Here is a 26176-nt window from a genome sequence, read left to right as displayed (position 1 = left end):
TTTTTTTTTCAAAAGGGGACGTGTCCGGTCACTGACGCCTGATTTGAAAGTTTCCACAGTGAAAACGTACTCCAAACTAACTTAGAATGGAGCAAGTGAAGATTTTTGTAGAACCGAAAAAACCTGTTCTACACATTAAAAAATCAGGCGCAGGTTACAAATTAGGCGCCCAGAACGAGGTGGGGGGGAAGGGAACTCATTAAATTTGACAATAAATCCTTAGTTATACTTATACAAATATTATACAAATAAATCCAACCTGAATAAAAATTTATAAGCAAAGAAAAGATTAAATAAACCATGTTCCTACCTGTGTGAAAGTGCTTCAGGCAGGCCTTTCAGGCAGCGGTTTGCCGTCGGGACCGACCGACGGCAGGGGGGGAGGGGAGGGAGGGAGAAAGCTGCAAGAAGCCTCAGTGCTTGAGGCAGCCATTTGCCATCGGGCCCGAAGGACGGCAGGGGGAGAAAGCTGCAAGAAGCCTCAGTGCTGATCATGGAAGGGCAATGTGGTTTTATTAAAAAATGTTAAAAATTGAACAGCTACAAAGAATTTGAATAGTCTCAAATAAGTGCATGTGTCCCGTTTATCACAGTCTATCTTTAATTACAGAATGCACTCCCTCACCCTCACACACAGAAATATCAATAAAATTAAAATGCAAGCCTTTGCAAGGGTTCAATAAACAAATTTTCACTTTTTCTGCAGCACTTTTCAAAATGGCCGAGTGCCAATGTTTACTTCAGACTGCACGTGCGCTAACACTTCAACGCGCACGCGCAAGGTTGCCGGCACGAAAAAAACTCATTTAAATTGTACCCGCCCCCTCCTACTTACAAAATCAGCGCGAGTGGTAGGCTCCGCTCCCTGTGCGCCGCGCCAAGCAGACATCGAGCTGCAAAGCGCTCGAGAATAGCGCATTTTTGTTTAGGCGCCGTTTTCGGCGTGAAAAACGGGCGCCCAGCTCGGAGGGGCGCCTGTTTTGCCGCGTGTGGAAACTTGGGGCCTATATTTCTGACCAGCTTTTGCTCTTATATGTAATTAAGACAAGAATACTAATACTAATTGAAAAAAAAGCCACATTATTGAGTTTGAAGGTAAATTTTTACCCATTTTGACGAATCCTAATAATTCCTGCAGTATAAAGCGATAGCTCCATTTGTGCAAACTTTTATGATGTTTTCCTTGCTTTCACATACATATTCAGATGGGAAACAATACTTAATAAGTAGTGCAAGATAAAACATTGTCAAAGACTTTCAAGGAGGTTCAAAGCTTGAAGACTATTATACATCTGGATTAACATCTGAAGCAATTTCAGTGCATTTCAAAATGTTGCAACAGACAAATCAGCAAGTGAAATTACCTGAACAAGTTTCATTTGATTCATCCTCATTGTTGACACAGTCACTAGCTCCATCGCATAGCCATCTTTTAGGGATGCAACGATTATTTTGGCATCTGAAGTGATTAGCAGGACAAGTACTGTTGTCTAGCAAAACATAATAATGGATGATCAGTTAAAACCAAAGGCTGTAAATAATGTCTTAATTAATGCAATTTGGAACTGTAGTATGAATCTATGATAAAACAGATAGATAAATTATACATTGCATGAGGTTCAAAATAGCTGTTCCTAATGAATTGTTATTTCTGCACTGAATATTGTCTCATCATTTTACCCTGTCACTGGAAGTAGGCTTTATGGTTATAATTTTAGAATGCTATGCTTTTTAGCACCAATTTGAAGCCACATTCCACTCTAATTTATTTGTAAATTTTAACAGCTATTAAATAAATGTTCATTTCTTATAGATTATTCCCAGTTGGTTACCATGCTGTTTTATCCATCAAATGCAAATTGACAAAAATAAAATTTACAAATCAAATCAGTTGCGTCAGCAAGTCGAGAATTATTTTTGATGAATTGGCATAGCTGAACAGTAACTCACTGCACTGACATGGTGGATTAGGCTGTCAATTGTAGACATTCGAAAATCTTAAAAATATTTTAATGTTTGCTTTGAAAATTTGTCTCAAAATGGAAAAGTTGAAATGATAGTCTTCATTTTAATTAAATCTTACCGAACCATAGAACACAGGGTAACAAATTAATGAAGTAACAAGGCATGCTCAGATTCAATTTATCTCCTACTTTGCTCACATTACGCAACCAAAAAAAGCCATGTGCAATTCAAACATACAGCAAATGTCTTGATCTTCATCACTGCCATCAAAGCAATCGTTATCTCCATCACATTTCCAACGTTCCTGAATACATCTTCCATTTCTACATGCAAACTCTCCAAAGTGGCATTGCTGAAGAGTGGGTGGGCCAGTCTTTACTGGAAAAAAATATAGCAATAAAGATTGGAACTATAAAAATTTGCAGTTGTAAATAATAAGATTAAAATATCACAAGCATGAGTATCCTCTTGTTTACATTGCAATATCAGCGTAATCCGGGCAAAACTGGCCAAGCCAGCAGAAATGATCGAGCCATTTCAAACGCAAATGAGTTACACCCCAAAACACTAGCGTTTGTGTTTTCGCCGATCTTTTATGCTGGTTCAAGATTCGATTTGCCTGGATCAATCCCGTCCACAAACCTGGCTCTTCAAGTTAAGCTTAGGTAAACAAGCACGAGTAGGCACGTTTTAAAATCTAAGTAATTTAATATTTCTTTTTTTGGTCATTTTCAGCGATTTCAAATCATGTTACTCAGGTGGATGACTAGACACCCTTATTAAAAATGCTTACTTTTGCAAATAAAATAATTATTAAATATTTTTGCTGCATTAATAAAACTATACCAGGTTACCATTCAAATACATCAAGGCATACATTTTAATGAAAAGAAAAAGAATAAATAATTACGCATAGATAGATTAAAACATTGTCATAACAAAAATAACATAAATAACCATCTATTTAAAAGATGTTTCAGATAGACCTTTTACTCCAGAGCAACAGTGGATTGGTAGAGCGTGGGTACAAGATTGTGGTATTACAGATCGTGACCTCTGCACCTTAGTCATGTTATAAAAAGGGGGCACACAGCAGAAGCAAATTGCTTTCCCAATGGGGACAAAGATGAAGTGATCCAAATAAACATTGTACACCTCCTACTGGATAGATTTAGAGCATCATTGATGGAGCCATTCGGCTAACTGCCTGCCTATTCGCAATGAGTAAAGGTGTTCCGTTTGATACCATAACCTGGGCTCAGAATATTAATCCACACAAATAGAGCAATCACAGATATAATTAAGTCTGCAAATAGTCATGTCTAAGATCTAGATAAGGGACACCTTACTAGCAATAATAGAATTATCATTGAATCCTTTCTTTTTTTAAATTCATTCATAAAATGTGGCCATTGCTGGCAAGGCCAGCATTTATTGCCTATCCTCAATTGCCCTTGAAAAGGTGGTAGTGAACCATCTTCTTGAACCGCTGTAGTCCATGAGGTGAAACTACTCCCATGGTACTGTTAGGGAGGGAGTTCCAGGATTTTGACCCAGTAACAATGAAGAATTGACAATATATTTCCAAGTCAGAATGGTGTGTGACTTGGAGGGAAGCTTGGAGGTAATAGTGTTCCCATGCGTCTGCTGCCCTTGTCCGTCTAGGTGGTAGAGGTCCTGGATTTGGGAGGTGCTGTCGAAGAAGGTTTGGTGAGTTGCTACAGTGCATCTTGTAGATGGTACATACTACAGCCTGGTGCGCCGGTGGTGGAGGACATGAATGTTAAAGGTGGTGGATAGGGTGCCAATCAAGCTAGCTGCTTTTTCCTGGATGGTGTTGAGCTTCTTGAATGCTGTTGAAGCTGCACTCATTCAGACAAGTGGAGAGCATTCTATCACATTCCTGACTTGTGCCTTGTAGATGGTGGAAAGGCTTTGGTGAGCCAGGAGGCGAGACACTTGCTGCAGAATACCCAACCTCTGACCTGCTCTTGTAGCTACAGTATTTATGTGGCTGGTCCAGTATTTACGTGGCTGGTCAATGGTAACAACTAGGATGTTGATGGTGGGGGATTTGGTGATGGTAATTCCATTCAATGTCAAAGGACTGTGGTTAGACTCTCTTTTGTTGGAGATAGTCATTGCCTGGCACTTGAGTGGCACAAATGTTGCTTGCCACTTATCAGCCCAAACCTGAATGTTGCCCAGGCCTAAATAACTTCTATCAAAATATTTAAAAAAATACCATACCAGAACTGTTGAATAAACATAAAAGGGAACAGTATATTTGCTCATCACTTCTATATTATTTTCCTTTTTGTACCCTATGCAAGCTTGTCACAGTACACAACCAGAGAAAAGCAAATACTTGATAGAATTTGAATAAACGCAATAGTTTTAACGAATGTTCACATCTTCTCACCCTCATTCCCTTGTTTTCAACTTTCAGAAATATTATTTATTTCAGACAAATATCATTCGTGGAACTTATATGAATACTTTTCTCTTGCTTGTTTTGTCTCAGTTTTAAGTTTAATTGGAAATGAAATAGAAGATAAAATGCTTAATTATATTTAACCCACTCGCTTTTTAAATTTCCAATCATCATCTATCACAAATGCCATCAGTCATTTGGAGTTTATCTGTCTTCCTTCTTAAGGATACATCCCATTTACACTTTGTCTGGAGCAATGATTAGTTCTTAACTATGTATTTGAACTTATGTTTGTTGATAGTTTCCTACATTCTTAGTGGCTTCTGTCCTGTAGTTGCAATCCATTTTCTTTAGAGTTTACAAACACCTTCTCTGCAATTGTATTAACTTAATTCAAATGAATCTCTATTCCTCAGGAAATTTAGTAATCCAGAGAACAACCCTTATGTCTTCAATCAGGGATTAGGTTTCTTAGATGAGCTTGTGAAGTGAATGCCAGCTTAAAAGTTAGCTATCCCTGAGAGAGTATCACTATCAGGAAAGATTGTGCAAGCTGGGGCTCTTTTCTCTGATGGAGATCTTTAAAATTATGATGGGGTTCCATGGGGTAGATGCAAAAAAGAGGTTTCCACTTGTGGGGGCCAAATTTTTGCCCACTCACTGAGCCTGTCTATGTCCTTTTGCAGATTTTTTGTGTCCTCCTCACAATTTGCTTTTCCTCCCATCTTTGTATCATCAGCAAACTTGGCTATGTTATACTCAGTCCATTCTTCCAACTCGTTAATATTGATTGTAAATAGTTGGATTCCCAGCACTGATCCCTGCAGCACCCCACTAGTTACTGATTACTGTCAAGTCCTTACTCTACAGTATGAAACCACACGAGGCACATTCTGGGAACAAGGTCACTCTGTGACCTTAACTCTTTATTCACAGGACTCCAAAGACCCTGTGTGGGACCTCCCTTTTTATACCTGTGTGATCAGGTAAGGAGTGTCTCCCACAAGTTCACCCCTTGTGGTCAAGGTGTGCATCTAGGTTGAGTGTATACAGTAATACAGTGGTGTTACATTGTGGTTACATACATGACATCACCTCCTCCCCCAAAGTCTTATTGGGATCATAGGTTTAGTCTTTCAGGTGGTCTACGCTCCCTCGTGGAGCGCCACAGTTGGGGCTCTGGTTGTTGGACACTGACGTGAGTGTCTGTCACCTGTGGTGATTCCGGCCTGTCTGGGCTGACCGCAGGGACTGTGCATTCTTCTGATTGCTCTTGTTGCTTGTTCACTGGTGGTGTTGTGAGCTCCATCTCATGGTCTTCTTCAGGTTCCTCCGTGTCAATGCTGAACTTTTATTTTACGGTCCTGATGCTTACGGCATCTCTGACCATTGTTGAGTTTCACCACGATGACCCTATTCCACTCTTTGTCAATTACAGTGCCATCAAGCCATTTGGGCCCCATGGCGTGATTGAGGATGAATAGAGGATCATTTATTTCTATACATCTCCCCCTCGAATTCTGGTCATGGTACTCGTTTTGTGACTTGCGCTTGCCCTCAACTATGTCGGACAGGACTGGGTGAATGAGGGACAACCGAGTTTTGATTGTCCATTTCATTAGTAGCTCTGCGGGCGTGACCCCCGTGAGTGAGTGTGGTTGGGATCTATAGGCCAGCAGGAGACGCGATAGGCGGCATTGTAGGTAGGAGCCATGGGTTGCAAAGATCGCATGTAGACTTTCCACTGTCGTGGATGATGTACATTAATTCAGAATGATGCACTCGATCCATTTCGAGTACGCATCTACCACAATAAGGAACATCTTACCCATGAACGGGCCCGCGTAGTCAACATGAATGCTTGACCTTGGCCTGGTGTGCCAGGGCCACTCTGAACGGGGCCTCCCTGGGGGCATTACCCAGCTGGGCACACGTTGTGCACCTGCAATCACAGTGTTCCAGGTCTGAATCAATTCCAGGCCACCAAACATGTGACCGGGCATTGGCCTTCATCAGCACAATGCCTGGGTGCTCGCTGTGGAGTTCCCTGATGAATGCCTCCCTGCCCTTTTTGGGCATAACTACCCGGCTGCCCCATAGTAGGCTCATCCATCTGTCTGTGGAACGGTCTGACCTCCTCAGCGCATGCTCCGTGTGCGGGCACCCAATCCCCAGTCAGGGCACATTTCTTAATCAGGGATAGGAGGGGATCTCTGTTTGTCCAGATTTTGATCTGGCGAGCTGTGATGGCGGAGCCTGCGCTGTCAAAGGCATCGACAGCCATGACCATCTCGGCGCTTTGCTCCGCTGCTCCCTCAGTGGTGGCCAGTGGAAGGCTGCTGAGCGCGTCAGTGCAATTTTCAGTGCCGGGCTGGTGCCGGATGGAGTAGTCATAAGCAGCCAGCGTGAGAGCCCATCGCTGTATACGAGCTGATGCGTTGGCATTAATAGCCTTGCTGTCTGACAACAGGAATGTTAATGGCTTGTGGTCCGTCTCTAATTCAAACTTCCTACCGAAGAGGTACTGGTGCATTTTTTTTACACGATAGACACATGCAAGCGCTTCCTTCTCAACCATCCCATATCCCCGTTCTGCTTGAGAGAGCGACCTGGAGGCATAAGCCACAGGTTGTAGTTGACCCTCAGTATTGCCCTGCTGCAACATGCACCCAACCCCATAGGACGATGCATCACATGTCAGAACCGATTTTTTACAGAGGTCGTACAGGGTCAACAACTTGTTTGAACAAAGTAGGTTTCGTGTCCGATCAAAAGCCCGTTCCTGACAGTCCCCCAAAAACCAATCACAACCCTTACACAGGAGCACTTGTGGCGGCTCCAACAACGTGCTCAAGTTCGGCAGAAATTTCCCGAAATAGTTCAACAGTCCCAGGAATGAACGCAACTCCGATGTGTTGCAGGGCCTGGGTGCTCGTCGAATCGCCTCTGTTTTGGATTCGGTGGGCCGAATCCCATCTGCAGCAACCCTCCTGCCCAGAAAGTCAACCTCAGGAGCTAAGAACACACATTTAGACTTCTTGAGTCGCAGGCCTACCCGTTCCAGTTGGCGTAGCACCTCCTCCAGGTTGTGGAGGTGTTCCTCGGTGTCTCGACCCGTGATGAGGATGTCGTCCTGGAATACGATCGTTCCAGGAATAGATTTAAGCAGGCTTTCCATGTTTCGTTGAAAAATTGTGGCCGCTGATCGAATGCCAAACAGGCACCTGTTATAAACGAATAGTTCCTTTTGCGTGGTGATGGTGGTCAGTAGTTTAGATTCGTCGCCCAGTTCCTGGGTCATACAGGCTGAAGTGAGGTCCAACTTGGTGAACAACTTGCTGCCTGCGAGTGTGGCGAAGAGGTCCTCCGCTCTCGGGAGCGGGTATTGATCTTACAGGGACACCCGATTGATGGTGGCCTTGTAGTCACCACAGATTCTGACAGAGCCATCCGCTTTTAGGATGGAACGGGGGGCTCGCCCAATTGCTGGAAAAGGCGAGATGATGCCCTCTCTCAAAAGCCGGTCCAATTCGCTCTCGATCTTTTCCCGCATCATATACGGCACCGCTCTGGCTTTGTGGTGCACGGGCCTGGCATCCGGGTGATGTGTATCACTACGTTAGTGCCTTTGAAAGTCCTGATGCCAAGTTGGAATAGTGAATCGAATTGTTATAGGACTTGTGAGCATGAACTTCGCTCCACAGATGACATTGCGTGAACATTCCACCATTTCCAGTTCATCTCGGCTAACCAGCTCCTCGCCAACAGTGCGGGACCATTACCCGGGACAATCCAGAGCGGCAGCCGATTCACTGACCCATTGTGTGTGACAAGCCAACATTGTACTGCCTAGCACCGGAATGATTTCTTTAGTGTAAGTCCGTAATTGTGTCTCAAAACGTGCTAATTTGAGTCTACTGGCTTTAAGTGGCCATAGCTTCTCAAATTGCTGAATGCCCATGAGTGACTGGCTGGCCCCAGTGTCCAGCTCCATGTGTACAGGGATACCGTTTAATAAAACCCTCATCATCATTGGTGGCATTATGGTGTATGAACTGTGAATATTCGCCACATGGACCCGCTGAGCCTCGGCGTCCATCGATTTGCCCCAAAAGTCATCCTGCCTCAAAGAACCCTCTTCTGGTCCATCCGCCTCATATATTAGTCTGGTTACATACTTCCTGCACATTCAAGCTAAGTGGCCACTGAGATTGCAGTTCCTGCAGACAAACTGTTGAAATCTGCAAGATCTAGCTGAGTGTTTTCCCCCACATCTCCAGCACGAGTTAAAGTTTCCATTGTTGGGAACAAAGGGACTATGGCCAGGCATTCCGCACTGACTGTCCCTTTGACTGCTCATAAGTAGCTATTAGTGGGTGTTAATGGCCCCATCCCGGGCCGCATTGTCCACTGTGATGGCATGAATGTCCGTTCAGTTTGCCATTGTCTCTGTTGAAGCCTGGGGAGTGTCAGACTGCCCCTGCCTGCCTGCGGGGCTCTGAATCGTATTGATGATGTTGACTCGCTGATCCATCGCCGCGTTAGAGGCAGAATTGCACGCCTATATTATTTTCGTCTCTTCCTCCCCCGCCATGAAAGTTTCAGCTATCAATGCCGCCGCTTCCAAGATCAAATCCTTGGTCTCAATTAATTTGCGGAAGATTCCTGCATGACCGATGCCCTCGATAAAGAAGTCCCTTTGCATCTCCCCCCTGCAGGCGTCTGTGAACTTACAGAGGCTGGCCAAGCGCCGGAGGTCCGCTACGAAGTCCGGTATGCTCTGTCCTTCATGACGTCAGTGGGTGTAGAATCTGTGTCGGGCCATATGTATGCTACTCGCCGGTTGAGGTGCTCCCCGATCAATTTGCTAAGTTCTTCAAAGGTTTTGTTCGCCGGCTTTTCGGGTGCTAGTAAGTCCTTCATGAGCGCATAAGTCTTTGGTCCGCAGCTGGTCAAAAGATGAGCCCGTCGCTTGTCGGCCACTGCATCCCCCAGCCATTCTTTCGTAACGAAGCTTTGCTGAAGCCTCTCGACAAAATCTTCCCAGTCTTCCCCAACACAGTACCGTTCCTCTGTGCTACTGGTGGCCATTCTCGTGGGTCGTGAATTCCCGTTTCTCGGCGCCAATGTAAAGTCCTTACTCTACAGTATGAAACCACATGAGGCACATTCTGGGGACAAGGTCACTCTGTGACCTTAACTCTTTATTCACAGGACTCCAAAGACGATGACCCTGCATGGGGCCTCCCTTTTTATACCTGTGTGATCAGGTAAGGAGTGTCTCCCACAAGTTCACCCCTTGTGGTCAAGGTGTGCATCTAGGTTGAGTGTATACAGTAATACAGTGGTGTTACATTGTAGTTACATACATGACAATTACCAACCCGAGAATGAACCATTTATCCCGACTCTCTGTTTTCTGTAAGTTAGCCAATCCATTATCCATGCTAATATATTACCCCCAACCCCATGAACTTTTATCTTGTCCAGTAACCTTTTATGTGGCACCTTGTCAAATGCCTTCTGGAAGTCCAAATACACCACATCCACTGTTTCCTCTTTATCCATCCAGCAAATTTGTCAAACTTGACTGCCCTTCATAAATCCATGCTGACTTTGCCTGACCAAATTATGCTTTTCCAAATGCTGCTGCTTCTTGAGTAATGGACTCCAACATTTTCCCAACCACAGATGTTAGGCTAACTGGTCTATAGTTTCCTGCTTTTTGTCTGCCTCCTTTTTTTAAATAGCAGCATTATATTTGCAGTTTTCCAATCTGCTGGGTCTGCCCCAAAATCCAGGAAATTTTGGTAAATTACAACCAATGCATCCACTAACCCTGCTGTTACTTCTCTTAAGACCCTTGGATGCAAGTCATCAGGTCCAGGGGATTTATCTGCCTTTAGCCCCATTATCTTACTGAGTACCACCTCCTTAGTGATTGTGATTGTGTTAAGTTCCTTCCCCCTCTATAGCCCCTTAACTATCCACTATTGTGATATCGATAGTGTCCTCTACCGTAAAGACTGATAGAAAATATTTGTTCAGAGTTTCTGCCATCTCCATGTTCCCCATTACTAATTCCTTAGTCTCGTCCTCTAAGGGACCAACATTTACTTTAGCCACTCTTTTCCTTTTTATATATCTATAGAAACTCTTGCTGTCTGCTTTTATATTTTGTGCTAGTTTATTTTCATAGTCTATCTTCCCTTTCTTAATCATTTTTTTAGTCATTTTCTGCTGGCTTGTAAAAGCTTCCCAATCTTCTGTCCTCCAACTAGTTTTGGCCACTTTGTTTTTAATTGGATACCATCCTTTACTTCTTTAATTAACCAAAGATGGCTATCTTTTCTTTACACCCTTTCCTCCTCACTGGAATATATTTTTCTTGAGAGTTGTGAAATATCTCCTTAAATGTACAGCACTGTTCATCAACCGTCCTACACTTTAATCTGTTTTCTCAGTCTACTTTAGCCAACTCTTCCCTCATACCTTCATCGTCTCCTTTATTTAAGATTAGTACACTGGTTTAAGATCCAACTTTCTCACCCTCCATCTGAATTTGAAATTCAACCATGTTATGATCACTCATCCGAGGGGATCCTTTACTAGGAGAATAGCACAAATGCATTTAATGGGAAGCTAGATAAGTACATGAGAGAGAAAATAAGAGAAGAATACGGCGATAAGGTGAGATGGTGCAAGGTGGAGGAAGCTTGTGTGGAGCATAAACACTGGCATAGACCAGTTGGGCCGAATGACCTGCTCTGTGCTGCAAATTCAATGTCATTATGAGAATCATTGCCACATATGATTTCATCTGTGACTCTCCATCAGATTATTTTTAGTTTTTACAATGTGCTGAAGGATGATTGAGCTGTTTCAAATTTCACTTTTTACAACAGAATTCCATCTTATATTTGTCTAATCTTGAAGTTTTGAAAGCTGTTGTCAATAGCAGAAAAACAGGGTTTTCCTGTAGATCATAATAATAGAAACATACAAACATAGAAAATAGGTGCAGGATTAGGCCATTCGGCCCTTCGAGCCTGCACTGCCATTCAATGAGTTCATGGCTGAACATGCAACTTCAGTACCCCATACCTGCTTTCTCGCCATACCCCTTGATCCCCCTAGTAGTAAGGACTACATCTAACTCCTTTTTGAATATATTTCGTGAATTGGCCTCAACAACTTTCTGTGGTAGAGAATTCCACAGGTTCACCACTCTCTGGGTGAAGAAATTCCTCCTCATCTCAGTCCTAAATGGCTTCCCCCTTATCCTTAGACTGTGTCCCCTGGTTCTGGACTTCCCCAACATTAATAAGAACATAAGAACATAAGAATTAGGAACAGGAGTAGGCCATCTAACAAGATCATGGCTGATCTGGCCGTGGACTCAGCTCCACTTACCCGCCCGCTCCCCATAACCCTTAATTCCCTTATTGGTTAAAAATCTATCTATCTGTGACTTGAATACATTCAATGAGCTAACCTGAAGTGGTTCCTTGGGTAGAGAATTCCACAGATTCACAACCCTCTGGGAGAAGAAATTCCTTCTCAACTCAGTTTTAAATTGGTTTGGGCAGATGATTGCTGGAAATGTTGACTTTTGTTCTTTATAACTAGTTTATTCTATCTATCTGCAGTCACATCAAAGTTGATGAATGAAATAAATGCTATAATTAAAACTTTAAAACATGTAACTGCACAAAAATCAGAATTGACATTCCCATTAACTGAAGGGCAAAAGGCTATTGTGCACTTACATTTTGAATGAAAACTGTTGATCAAACTTTTTAAATATTACAAAAGCAACATAGTCTGAACTCCACATGAACCTTCATTATGCCTTCACAACCACACAATTTGAGAGCATGCGTAAAGACGGGAGAAAAGAACTAGTTTTATCATGAAGGCTTTCCATGGGTGCAATTACTGAGTTCATGAAAATGCAAAAAAAAAAATTAAGTACACGTTGTCATCCTCTTTGATATAAAAATGATGTGAGAAACAAAACTGAATCAAAGTCATGATTCTCAATCTACTTTCCCTCTGAGTTTGGCTTTAGTCTGAATTGATTACCCGGTTAAACAATGTCTCGATTTAAAAATGCTCATCCTTGTTTTCAAATCCCTCCATGAACTCACCCCTCCCTATCTCTAATCTCCTCCAGCTCCACAATGTTCCAAGATCTCTGCACCCCTCTAATTCTGGCCTCTTATGCATCCCCGATTTCAATCGCGCCACCATTAGTGGCCATGCCTTCAGCTGCCTAGGAGCTAAGCTCTGAAATTCCCTCCTCAAACCTCTCCACCTCTATTTCCTCCTTTAAAACACTCTTTATAACCTACCTCTTTGACTAAACTTTTGGTCATGTGCCCTAATATCTCCTTATGTGGCTCGGTGTCAAATTTTGTTTTATATGGACTCTGGATCAGTTCCTATGGACTGGAGGGTAGCTAATGTAACACCACTTTTTAAAAAAGGAGGGAGAGAGAAAACAGGGAATTATAGACTGGTTAGCCTGATATCGGTGGTGGGGAAAATGCTGGAATCAATTATTAAAGATGTAATAGCAGTGCATTTGGAAAGCAGTGACAGGATCGGTCCAAGTCAGCATGGATTTATGAAAGGGGAATCATGCTTGACAAATCTTCTAGAGTTTTTTGAGGATGTAACTAGTAGAGTGGATAAGGGAGAACCAGTGGATGTGGTGTATTTGGACTTTCAAAAGACTTTTGAAAAGATCCCACACAGGAGATTAGTGTGCAAAATTAAAGCACATGGTATTGACGTGGATAGAGAACTGGTTGGCAGATAGGAAGCAAAGAGTAGGAATAAACGGGTCCTTTTCAGAATGGCAGGCAGTGACTCGTGGGGTGCCGCAAGGTTAAGTGCTGGGACCCCAGCTATTTACAATATACATTCATGATTTAGACAAAGAAATTGAATGTAATATCCACAAGTTTGCAGATGACACTAAGCTGGGTGGCAGTGCGAGCTGCGAGGAGGATGCTAGGAGGTTGCAGGGGGACTTGGACAGGTTAGGTGAATGGGCAAATGCATGGCAGATGCAGTATAATGTGGATAAGTGTGAGATTATCCACTTTGGTGGCAAAAACAGGAAGGCAGATTATTATCTGAATGCTGACAGATTAGTAAAAGGGGAGGTGCAACGAGACCTGGGTGTCATGGTACATCAGTCATTGAAGGTAGGCATGCAGGTACAGCCGGCAGTAAAGAAAGCAAATGGCATGTTGGCCTTCATAGTGAGGGGATTTGAGTATAGAAGCAGTGAGATCTTACTGCAGTTGTGCAGGGCCTTGGTGAGACCACACCTTGAGTATTGTATGCAGTTTTGGTCTCCTAATCTGAGGAAGGATATTCTTGCTTTTGAGGGAGTGCAGCGAAGGTTCACCAGACTGATTCCCAGGATGGCAGGACTGACATATGAAGAATTACTGGATCGACTAGGCTTATATGCACTGGAATTTAGAAGAATGAGAGGGGATCTCATAGACACATATAAAATTCTGACGTGATTGGACTGGTTAGATGCAGGAAGAATGTTCCCGATGTTGGGGAAGTCCAGAGCCAGGGGTCACAATCTAAGGATAAGGGGTAAGCCATTTAGGACCGAGATGAGGGGAAATTTCTTCACTCAAAGAATTGTGAACCTGTGGAATTCTCTACCACAGAAAGTTGTTGAAGCCAATTTGTTAGATATATTCAAAAGGGAGTTAGATGTGGCCCTTACGGCTCAAGGAATCAAGGGGTATGGAGCGAAAGCAGGAATGGGGTACTGAAGTGCATGATCAGTCACGATCATATTGAATGGTGGTGCAGGCTCGAAGGGCCGAATGGTCTACTGCTGCACCTATTTTCAATGTTTCTATAACACTGCTGTGGAGTGCCTTGGGATATTTTGCTACGTTAAAGGTGCTATTGTTATTGTTTTTTTATCTTTTTTTTTAGTTGAAGTATTTGGTTCACACTGGTTGCCATGATGCGAGGGAGCTGTCTTAGTACTGCACTTTTATGGTGGGATGGGATCAATTACCAAGTGTCATTTTGCTTAATTATTGCATTTTTAGTGTGCATTAAGCAGAATTTTCAACTGAAAGTCTTGACTCTCTTTTCGCCATCAAGCCGAGGCCCTATTTATCTTGCAGGTGGACATAAAAGATCCCATGGCATTTTTGAAGAACTGCGCATTCTCCCACTGTTCCGCTGAATTTATCTACCAAAAACAGACCATCTGGTCATTTCACTCATTGCTGTTTATAGGACTTTGCTGTGCCCACATTGGCTGTCATGGTTCCCAATATTAAAACAGGTTCAAAAGTACTTCACTGGCTGTGAAGCTCTTGGCATGTTCTGCGGTCATGAGAGTTGCGGCAAATTCTTTATTTCAAAAGACAGCGGTTCAATTTTAACCTAACCCACCCATTGGGAAGCTAATGGGATAGGTTGCAACACTGCTTTTATACCTCGCCTGATTTTACTCCCCATGGAGAATAATATTCGGTGGGATGTAAAACCAATGTTCTACCTGATCCCGTGGGTTTCACGCCCAGCGAGTAAGGTTAAAATTACACCCCGCCGCCCCCGCACTCCATGTCTTCCACACTCAAACTAAATACCTAAATATTGTTAGACCTTTGAGAAACTATGTTAAGTTCATGCAGTGGACTTTTCATTAGTTAATTAAGCATAATCTGGGCGGAGTCAGCAAACCACATAAAAGATCGGGGATTTTTAAATGTAAGTGAGTTATGCCCCAAACCACTTAGGTTTGTGATTTCCGTGATCCCTAACTTAGGTTTAAGATTCAATATGTCGGATCATGCCCCGCCCACAAAACTATCCAAGACCCCAGGTCAGAATTATGAGATTCCGATGACTGCGCTGGTTCAGGGAGGCCCTTCAAATTGCGTTTATTTTCTTTGGCGCACATGCACTAGTCGGCACATTTTAAAAAGCTTTTTCATATCAAAAAATATTTTATTTACGAAGTAACTTACTCGTGCACATTAATGAAAGTATTAAATGGTGCAGTGTGATTTTTTAAAGTCATTTTCAGTGATTTTAAATCGGGTTACTCACAGGTGGATACCAGACACTTTTATTAAAAATGCTTATCTTTGGTGATAAATCCAGTTTCAGCTGCAGCAATAAAACTGCTCCAGGTTACCACCCTTAAATACATCAAGGAATATTTTTTTGAATAGAAAGGAAAAAAAGAAACAATTACGTTCTATTACGCTGCCCCTTTGCGCTGGTTCATGGAAGATTTTATCTTTGTGATGATGCAAATTAATTTTATTGAAAACTTGAAATGTCAACTAAATAGTGCATTTTAGGTGCAATTTCCCGATTGCGCCCAAAGTGGAAACTCTAATCCCATGCATATATATATAGACACCAGCGAACAAATAACTCTGATAGTTGACAGATTGGTAGCTTGTAAGTTAATTTTGAGCAGGACAATGATAATGCGGCTGAATGAGCGGCCCCTATAGGCACGTACAAGAGGCCGCCCAAATTCTGGAGCTCGGTATGCAAAGCGCAATGCGTCTAAACCCGAAACTTGCGATTGATCAAGAATCCTCATGTCAGATCCACCGCATCCAAAAGAGAAGTGCCCCTGCTATTTGCCCAAGAGCTATTTGCCCAACTCCTGCCCAGCGAATGTGCTTCAAATTCTTGGTAAAGTAGCATAAAACTTTTAAAAATTAGAAAAATAAAATGTTATCATTCATTTATATATTAAAAACTCTGTCCATTCAGGTAAGTCTATTTTTAGCCCTGTTAAAATATATATTTTTTAAATTCACATTTTTGTTTTGCATAAAATATTTCATTAAATTGCAGTTCAATTAATTTTAAAGATGTAATGTGTTTTTCTTATTTATTTAATGTATTTGTGTGTTTTTGGGGGTATTGTGTCTGTAAGCACTCTAGTAATGACTCCACGAGGTAAGGTATTGCACTTGAACTGTTGTGACCTTCGTCCATTTATTGCAGCTCCTGAATGAGGGTACAGTCAGGTGAGCTCACTTTTATACTTGGTTACCTGCAGTGTACAGGTGACCCCTAGGTCTCCACCACTTGCGCCCTCTGGTGGTAGAGGAATAGTGTATACAGTATGAAGATCCATTCAGTGGTCTTATGTAACTGTACATTGAGTGTACAAGGTATACACTTATTTTATACATACACAACAGGGGGTATTCCCATTCATACTTATGGCAGCTCCATAGAAATAGAACTGATCATAAGTATGAATGGGAATACCCCAATTCTGATAGGTTGGGTCGGCCCACATGATCCCAGTGATGCGTACAAAGCGCTTACGCTGCTGTGATATGTGGGCTTCTGTGCAGCCTTTACGTAGAGGCCCAGAACCAGAAGTCTCCGAAACTCCGGGAATAACAGGTACTTCTGTAAATATTTTGTGGTCGGAGTCATCTGACCGCAAATTCCGGGCCAATATTTTTAAGGCATTAAAATAATATAACCCAGTTCCACTATATAGCTGCTTTTTGCAGTAAGACATCAATCACATACAGGGGCTGAAAATATTTCCTTCGTTTTTATTGAATTCTCAATAGTGTACATCTAGATATATATTTAATTAGTCATTGTACATTTTGATTGCTTGGTGCTTGCGGAAGGAGTGCATTGATATATTCAGATTGCTTGGTATGATTGTGCTTGCACGGAGTGCAGTGCAGGTCAAAGGGTTGAGACAGGTTGATTGGTCTTGATAATTTGGAATTCGTTCAGTTTGCAGGAGGAAAGGCCCTGCTCAACAGTGGCCATATCAACTAGGGAGATTGTACCTCATGGTCAGTGGGCAGGTTGTTGTTAGCGAGCTGCTAAAAATGGGTCCCAGATTACTGAGTAACAACTTCAGCTGCAGGTGGTGGTCAAACACCACTTATTCTGATTGAGATACACCCTACATGTAATTCAGCTGCATTTGTTGTGGGGAGGACTGCACAGAGGAAGAAATGCACCGTATATTACAAGCAGGAGTTCGCTTGTGTGGGCCTGCTTTTTTACAGGGGGCTCTTGCTCTCCAGTGGGTAAGCACAACAAGCTTAGTCCTCAAACAGTCCAAGACTGGTGATAGGCTTTATAGTGTCATGGACTGCTGTAAAGAATGGCATGATCAGAATACATGTAGGAGGGTCCCATTCTAATCACAGTTCCTGCAGCAGTTGTCTGCTGTGGAACTTTGTGGAGTTTATGTTGGGTGTAATATTTGTGAGGTTTGAACATTAGCCTTTGTGCATTTTGCTGCAGTTGTGATGTTAAGGATCTTCTCCATACCTCTTGACATTTCTCTTTTAGAAACATAGAAACATAGAAAATAGGTGCAGGAGTAGGCCATTCGGCCCTTCTAGCCTGCACCGCCATTCAATGAGTTCATGGCTGAACATGCAACTTCAGTACCCCATTCCTGCTTTCTCGCCATACCCCTTGATCCCCCGAGTAGTAAGGACTTCATCTAACTCCCTTTTGAATATATTTAGTGAATTGGCCTCAACAACTTCTGTGGTAGAGAATTCCACAGGTTCACCACTCTCTGGGTGAAGAAGTTTCTCCTCATCTCGGTCCTAAATGGCTTACCCCTTATCCTCAGACTGTGACCCCTGGTTCTGGACTTCCCCAACATTGGGAACATTCTTCCTGCATCTAACCTGTCCAAACCCGTCAGAATTTTAAATGTTTCTATGAGGTCTCCTCTCATTCTTCTGAACTCCAGTGAATACAAGCCCAGTTGATCCAGTCTTTCTTGATAGGTCAGTCCCACCATCCCGGGAATCAGTCTGGTGAACCTTCGCTGCACTCCCTCAATAGCAAGAATGTCCTTCCTCAAGTTAGGAGACCAAAACTGTACACAATACTCCAGGTGTGGCCTCACCAAGGTCCTGTAGAACTGCAGCAACATCTCCCTGCCCCTGTACTCAAATCCCCTCGCTATGAAGGCCAACATGCCATTTGCTTTCTTAACCGCCTGCTGTACCTGCATGCCAACCTTCAATGACTGATGTACCATGACACCCAGGTCTCGTTGCACCTCCCCTTTTCCTAATCTGTCACCATTCAGATAATAGTCTGTCTCTCTGTTTTTACCACCAAAGTGGATAACCTCACATTTATCCACATTATACTTCATCTGCCATGCATTTGCCCACTCACCTAACCTATCCAATTCACTCTGCAGCCTCATAGCTCACACTGCCACCCAACTTAGTGTCATCTGCAAATTTGGAGATACTACATTTAATCCCCTCGTCTAAATCATTAATGTACAGTGTAAACAGCTGGGGCCCCAGCACAGAATCTTGCGGTACCCCACTTGTCACTGCCTGCCATTCTGAAAAGTCCCCATTTACTCCTACTCTTTGCTTCCTGACTGACAACCAGTTCTCAATCCACGTCAGTACACTACCCCCAATCCCATGTGCTTTAACTTTGCACATTAATCTCTTGTGTGGGACCTTGTCGAAAGCCTTTGGATGAGACAATGGCCTGGGTTTTGTGGTGGGAATGTCATCATCATCATAGGCAGTCCCTCAGAATCGAGGAAAACTTGCTTCCACTCTGAAAATGAGTTCTTAGGAGGTTGGACAGTCCAATATGAGAACCACAGTCCCTGTCACAGGTGGGACAGATAGTCGTTGAGGGAAGGGGTGGGTGGGACTGGTTTGCCGCATGATCTTTCCGTTGCCTGCACTTGATCAGCTCCGCTGGGCAAGCCACTTAGTTTGCATTTTCCGTCATTATCCCTCCGAAACTGACAGCAACTTTAGGATTTAGTGCATGCGCAGATAAACGTGGAGTGGACAAGGAAGAACCAGTGGATGTGGTGTATTTGGTTTTCAAAAGACTATTGACAAGGACCCACACAAGAGATTAGTGTGCAAAATTAAAGCACATGGTATTAGGGGTAATGTATTGACGTGGATAGAGAACTGGTTGGCAGAAAGGAAGCAGAGAGTCGGGATAAATGTGTCCTTCTCAGAATGGCAGGCAGTGAATAGTGGGGTGCCGCAGGGCTCAGTGCTGGGACCCCAGCTATTTACAATGTACATCAATGATTTAGATGAAGGAATTGAGTGTAATATCTCCACGTTTGCAGATGACACTAAGCTGGGTGGCGGTGTGAGCTGTGAGGAGGATGCTAAGAGGCTGCAGGGTGACTTGGACAGGTTAGGTAGGTGGGCAAATGCATGGCAGATGCAGTAGAATGTGGATAAATGTGAGGTTGTCCACTTTGGTGGCAAAAACATGAAGGCAGACTATTATCTGAGTGGCGGCAGATTAGGAAAAGGGGAAGTGCAACGAGATCTGGGTGTCATGGTTCATCAGTCATTGAAAGTTGGCATGCAGGTAAAGCAGGCGGTGAAGAAGGCAAAAGGCATGTTGGCCTTCATAGCTAGGGGATTTGAGTATAGGAGCAGGGAGGTCTTACTGCAGCTATACTGGGCCTTGGTGAGGCCTCAACTGGAATATTGTGTTCAGTTTTGAGGAGGGGCGTTCTTACTATTGAGGTTCACCAGACTGATTTCCGGGATGGCGGGACTGACATATGAGGAGAGACTGGATCGACTGGGCCTGTATTCACTGAGTTTAGAAGAATGAGAGGGGATCTCATAGAAACACATAAAATTCTGACGGGATTGGATATGTTCGATGCAGTAAGAATGTTCCCAATGTTGGGGAAGTCCAGAATCAGGGGTCACAGTCGAAGGATAAGGGGTAAGCCATTTATGACCGAGATGAGGAGAAACTTCTTTACTCAGAGAGTTGCTAACCTGTGGAATTCTCTGCTGCAGAGAGTTGTTGATGCCAGTTCATTAGATATATTCAAGAGGGAGTTAGATATGGTCCTGACAGCTAAAGGGATCAAGGGGTATGGAGCCAAAGCAGGAAAGGGGTACTGAGGTGAATGATCAGCCATGATCTTATTGAATGGTGGTGCAGGCTCGAAGAGTCGAATGGCCTACCCTGCACCTATTTTCTATGTTTCTATATTTCTATGTTGTGGTCAGTCATTCCCTGCTCTGCCATCGGTTGCACTGTAGAACTTTCCAGAGCCAATAATCAATTCAAATCTTGAACTGCCAAATGCTTCCTCCCTTTTTATCATGGAATATCGCTATTAAACCCCGCTTAAATGTTAAGCCTTGTTGAAAGAGATATAACTAGGTTTTTAACAGCAGACTGACTGCTAAACAACTGTTCTGGCCTTGAAAAACTAATTCTATTTTTGTGGAATATCACATTTTTCCACTAATGTAATTAGGAATTACAAGTTTTTGATTTTTTTAGTTTGTTTCCAATATTTCAGTTTTTACCTTATTCCTATGCATATGTCCCTATCTTTATTTTGCTGTCTGTAAAATTTTATTAAAAGTAAATTATAATCTGTTCATTTTACTTCCTGGTTTGCGGTCTGTGAGAATTCTTCAATGTGATTGGCTGTTTAGCCAGCTTGATTTCATCACTGTTGCTGGACGCTGGTGATTCTCTTGCTTTGGCCCCAGATTCAAACTTAGTTCGGGACAGCTGAAATTGATGTCACAAACATCGCCAGATCTTTGTTGGAAGCATTCTTCGAGGTCAGCAGAGATTGCCGTCACTTCACCATTGACAACAAATTCCAGACAATTAAACCGAAGACCCATCTATCTGTTTCGGTGTTCATACATATCCCGCAGAAATATTCGAGGAAGAATAAAGAAGAACTATTGTGGGCCAAAATTGCTCCTTTTTATAGCCCTGTTAGCGCCTCCAGGGGGGGCGCAAATGGGGCGCAATGGCATTTTCACCCTGGAGAGGAGGGAGCACCTCTGGGGAACTTGCTCTGGAGATATGGGGGCACTGTCCCAGCAGTGACACACCCCATGATTAGTGCCCTGGGCAAGTGCGCAACCGGCAATTATGTTATCGCCGTTTGCGCTGTGCGCATCGACCCCTTCGTGCCCCATGGGTTGAGAAGCTGGCAGAAATTCACTACCAGGGCACCCCTTAAAGGGGAGGCCTTTTGCGACCTGGACCCCTGTTTTAATTTCTCATCTGACTATTGCGCCAGCCCCACAATTATGTTTTTCGCATCGACCGGGCCCCCATCGTGCAGCCCAGCACTCTGTTTTGGGTGCCGGACTGCTGGCCCAGTCAATCGCATCCCTGGTGGCCCAGTGGCAGCCATCAAAGGGCCTGCAGAGTGTGCAGCGGACCTCTCTTTTAATTGAAGGGGAGGGATGTTGTAGCGCATTAGCAACATGTGGATGCTCTGCGTAGAACTGGCCTCAGCGCTGCGCTGCCATCCCGAGAGCATCCCTCCAAGGAAGTGGAGCACCGCAGATAGCGCTCCGTTTCCATGGAGGTGCGCACGGCCCAATTCCATGTCGGGGGTGGAACCTCCGAGCCAGGCGCAGGAAGTCCCAGCCCCCTGGAAGCATGCCGCTCACAATCGGGGCCATGGGTAATTTTGGCCCCCTTGTGTTCTCTAGTAAGCATTAAGCTAACCCCAATACCGATTAACTGATCATTGATCTTATTGCTGTTTGTGGGACCTTGCTGTGTGTAAACTAGAACAGTAACTACACTGCTAAAAATAATTCATTGGCCTGAAGACTTAGCAAGGTACTATATAAATGCAATTTATTTCTTTACCTTGCCAGGCATTATCTGAAATAGGTAGATGGTGTTGGGAGACGATCATCTCTTTTTTGTTGACAAGTTATTCCATCTAGTTAGATTGGTATTTATATTGAATGGAAGAGGGTGGGGTGGGGGGGCGGTGGGTGGTCGGGCTCGAGAGTTCTTTTTGTACAAAATGGTGAATTTCATTCTGATACCAAAGTATCTAAAGCCGGATTGCGAAAAGAACTAGGACTGCCAAATTTGTGCATGGTTTTAGAGTCGTTGAGTGTGTAACCAGAGAGTCATCCAAATTTGCTGATGCATTTAAAGATGTTGGGGAGTGGATGATTGGATTGGTTACAAATCACAGTAATATGTCAGAATATAGGGACATATTTTTCCAGAGTCCCTGCTGTCTGTGCTGTTTGGATGCTTGGATTTGTTTAGATGCACATCACATGGGGTTCAATGGCAAGGTAAAGAGGATGGGAGATAGGGGCATCCATGTTTCATCCCCCACACCCCTCAGGAATGCAGGGCAGCTGAAGCCACTGGTGTAAAGCGTGGGTGTGGAATTTGTGTATCAGGATTGTAATCCACTTCCTGAATGTGCCACCAAAAGCCAATGGGCCCAAGTTTCCACATGATTTGCGCCTGATTTTTAGGAGCAACTGGTGGAGAACGGACTATCTTAGAAATCGCAATTCTCCACATTTTATTTTCTTCAGTTCTGGTCAGTTAGAACAGTTTCACTTTGGAACAGAATTTTTTCTTCAAAAGGGGGCGTGTCCGGCCACTGACGCCTGATTTGAAAGTTTCCACAGTGAAAACGTACTCCAAACTAACTTAGAATGGAGCAAGTGAAGATTTTTGTAGAACTGAAAAAACCTTGTCTACACATTAAAAAATCAGGCGCAGGTTACAAATTAGGCGTCCAGAACGAGGTGGGGGGGGGGGGGGGGGGAAGGGAAGTCGTTAAATTCTACAATAAATCCTTATTTATACTTATACAAATATTATACAAATAAATCCAACCTGAATAAACAGTTATAAGCAAAGAAAAGATTAAATAAACCATCTTCCTACCTGTGTGAAAGTGCTTCAGGCAGGGAGAATGCTGCAGGAAGCCTCACAAGTTGAGGCAGCCGTTCGTTCCCGCGGGGGGGGGGGGGAGGAGGCAGCCGTTCCCGCCAGCGGGGGGGGGGGGGGGGGGAGGCAGCCGTTCGTTCCCGCGGGGGGGGGGGGGAGGAGGCAGCCGTTCCCGCCAGCGGGGGGGGGGGGGGGGGGGGGGGAGGCAGCCGTTCGTTCCCGCGGGGGGGGGGGGGAGGAGGCAGCCGTTCGTTCCCGCGGGGGGGGGGAGGCAGCCGTTCGTTCCCGCGGGGGGGGGGGGGGAGGCAGCCGTTCGTTCCCGCGGGGGGGGGGGGGGAGGCAGCCGTTCGTTCCTGCGGGGGGGGGGAGGAGGCAGCCGTTCGTTCCTGCGGGGGGGGGGGGGGGGGAAGGAGGCAGCCGTTCGTTCCCGCAGGGGGGGGGGGAGGGAAGGAGGCAGCCGTTCGTTCCCACGGGGGGGGGGGGGGAGGAGGCAGCCGTTCGTTCCCGCGGGGGGGGGGAGGAAGCCGTTCCAGACGGCGGGCGGGAGGGGGGGAAGGAGACAGTGAGAAGGCTGCAGGAAGCCTCACAAGTTGAGCAGCCATTCCCGACGGCAGGGGGGGGGGGGAGGCCGTCGGGAAACGACTGCCTCAACTTTCTGAGGCTTCCTGCACCTTCTCACTGCTGCAGGAAGCCTCAGTGCTGATGTGCTGATGGCAATGTGCTTTTATTAAAAAATGTTCAAAAATTAAACAGCTACAAAGAACTACAAAAATGGCCGCGTGCCAATGTTTCCTTCACACTGCGCGTGCGTGAACGCTCCAATGCGCACGCGCAGGGTTGCCGGCAGGAAAAAAACTAATTTAAATGGTACCCGCCCCCTCCTACTTACAAAATCGGCGCGAGTGGTAGGTTCCGCCCCCTGGGCACCGCGCCAATCAGACATGGAGCTGCAGGGCGCTCCAGAATCGCGCGTTTTTTTTCCGGCGCCGTTTTCGGCACAAAAAACGGGTGCCCAGCTCGGAGGGGCGCCCGTTTTTTGTCGTGTGGAAACTTGGGGCCATAGTCTTGAGCACTAAAAAGAGAAATTTCCAATCCATTCAATCAATTGCTTTTTCTGCAGAGCACCAGTGTAAACATATTAGGATTATTACAGTGGGCACATCCATTTATGTTGTCCCTTGAGACTGTAATGGTGCCAATAGCATACAAAGCACATTTGGTCGATACGGATAGATTTTTTTAAACTGCTTAGCATCATATGTAAACCATGACTAACACAGTAAATTTAAACCTTTTCATTGTATCCATCACATGCCAATATTTGATTTGGCTGCTCCTGAATAAAAGCAGTTTGGCAGCATTGTCAGTTTTGTATAAAACAAAGACTTCAAACAGGCAACGCTGTACCTAATAACACAGAGGTCCATTTCAGTATCAAGGCCCAAGAAGTGTTTGTACTTTTAGATTTCAATTGATATATGTATTGGAGGATATGAATGATCTTATGGGTCTGCAAACTCAAATGCAATTATGTTAGATTAAAGATCCTAGCTCGAGACACTTTTGATTGAACAACGACTGGAGAAAAAAAATGTTGTCAGTTTGCATATGAAAAAGTTCAGTAAATGACTGCTTTTTTATTTTGCAACAAAAATCTCACTGAAGTACAATCTTTTGGAATAATAGGTAGATTTACTTTACCACAATGTGTTTGTCCTATCACATGTGTTTTTGAGTCCGACTTTCCCGATTGTAATCATTTTCCGGTGAAGCGTCGGATGTGGCCTGACATTCATCTTTTTTAAGTTGCCGAGCTGTCATTGGAGTTGTGATAGGTGCTGGCAGCTCGCTCTAATGATGCTAATGAGGCCCGATGCCCAATTTCGGACCAGCCACGGACCTCCTGGTTGGGGCATGTGTTCCTTGCGTGGTGACCATTCAAGGCCGGAATACAGGCCTGAAGGGATTTCCCCCTCCATGTTGTTATCAAAGAAGCCAATTTAATTAGCCTTAAATCCTTTTCTCTTCCATGTTTTCTTATGTGACAATGGCACAACATGAAAAATGAAAGTACCTTTGCGCGGAGTAACATTTAATTCTACAAATATGCAATGCCAGTTTAAAAAATGGTTTCAAAGTGATGCCTGCTTTGCTCACTTTCTATTAAATTTAGCCACTCATAATGTGAATTGCAGGTTATTCACATCAGTTGATGTGGTATATTTGGACTTTCAGAAGGCTTTCGACAAGGTCCCACACAAGAGATTAATGTGCAAAGTTAAAGCACGTGGGATTGGGGGTAGTGTGCTGACATGGATTGAGAACTGGTTGTCAGACAGGAAGCAAAGAGTAGGAGTAAATGGGTACTTTTCAGAATGGCAGGCAGTGACTAGTGGGGTACCGCAAGGTTCTGTGCTGGGGCCCCAGCTGTTTACACTGTACATTAATGATTGAGACGAGGGGATTAAATGTAGTATTTCCAAATTTGTGGATGACACTATGTTGGGTGGCAGTGTGAGCTGCGAGGAGGATGCTATGAGGCTGCAGAGCGACTTGGATAGGTTAGGTGAGTGGGCAAATGCATGGCAGATGAAGTATAATGTGGATAAATGTGAGGTTATCCACTTTGGTGGTAAAAACAGAGAGACAGACTATTATCTGAATGGTGACAGATTAGGAAAAGGGGAGGTGCAACGAGACCTGGGTGTCATGGTACATCAGTCATTGAAGGTTGGCATGCAGGTACAGCAGGCGGTTAAGAAAGCAAATGGCATGTTGGCCTTCATAACGAGGGGATTTGAGTACAGGGGCAGGGAGGTGTTGCTACAGTTGTACAGGGCCTTGGTGAGGCCACACCTGGAGTATTGTATACAGTTTTGGTCTCCTAACCTGAGGAAGGACATTCTTGCTATTGAGGGAGTGCAGCGAAGGTTCACCAGACTGATTCCCGGGATGGCGGGACTGACCTATCAAGAAAGACTGGATCAACTGGGCTTGTATTCACTGGAGTTCAGAAGAATG

At 44.2% G+C, this 26176-nt stretch overlaps 1 protein-coding gene across 1 annotated transcript in view; it reads right to left on the bottom strand.

Moving 5' to 3' along the window:
- LOC139253819 (low-density lipoprotein receptor-related protein 1-like) overlaps nt 1–26176 on the bottom strand; it is a 2398725-nt gene that overhangs the window by 1217415 nt on the left and 1155134 nt on the right. Inside the window, exons 17-18 of the mRNA XM_070873585.1 lie at nt 2203–2343; nt 1365–1490 (exon numbers count right to left, since the gene is read on the bottom strand). Of these exons, the coding sequence (XP_070729686.1) occupies nt 1365–1490; nt 2203–2343 (267 nt within the window). The remainder of the gene's footprint in view (nt 1–1364; nt 1491–2202; nt 2344–26176) is intronic.

Source organism: Pristiophorus japonicus, chromosome 3 (genome assembly GCF_044704955.1).
Source record: "Pristiophorus japonicus isolate sPriJap1 chromosome 3, sPriJap1.hap1, whole genome shotgun sequence".
Lineage (NCBI taxonomy): Eukaryota > Metazoa > Chordata > Chondrichthyes > Pristiophoridae > Pristiophorus > Pristiophorus japonicus.
This window is presented reverse-complemented; position numbering and strand designations above follow the sequence as displayed.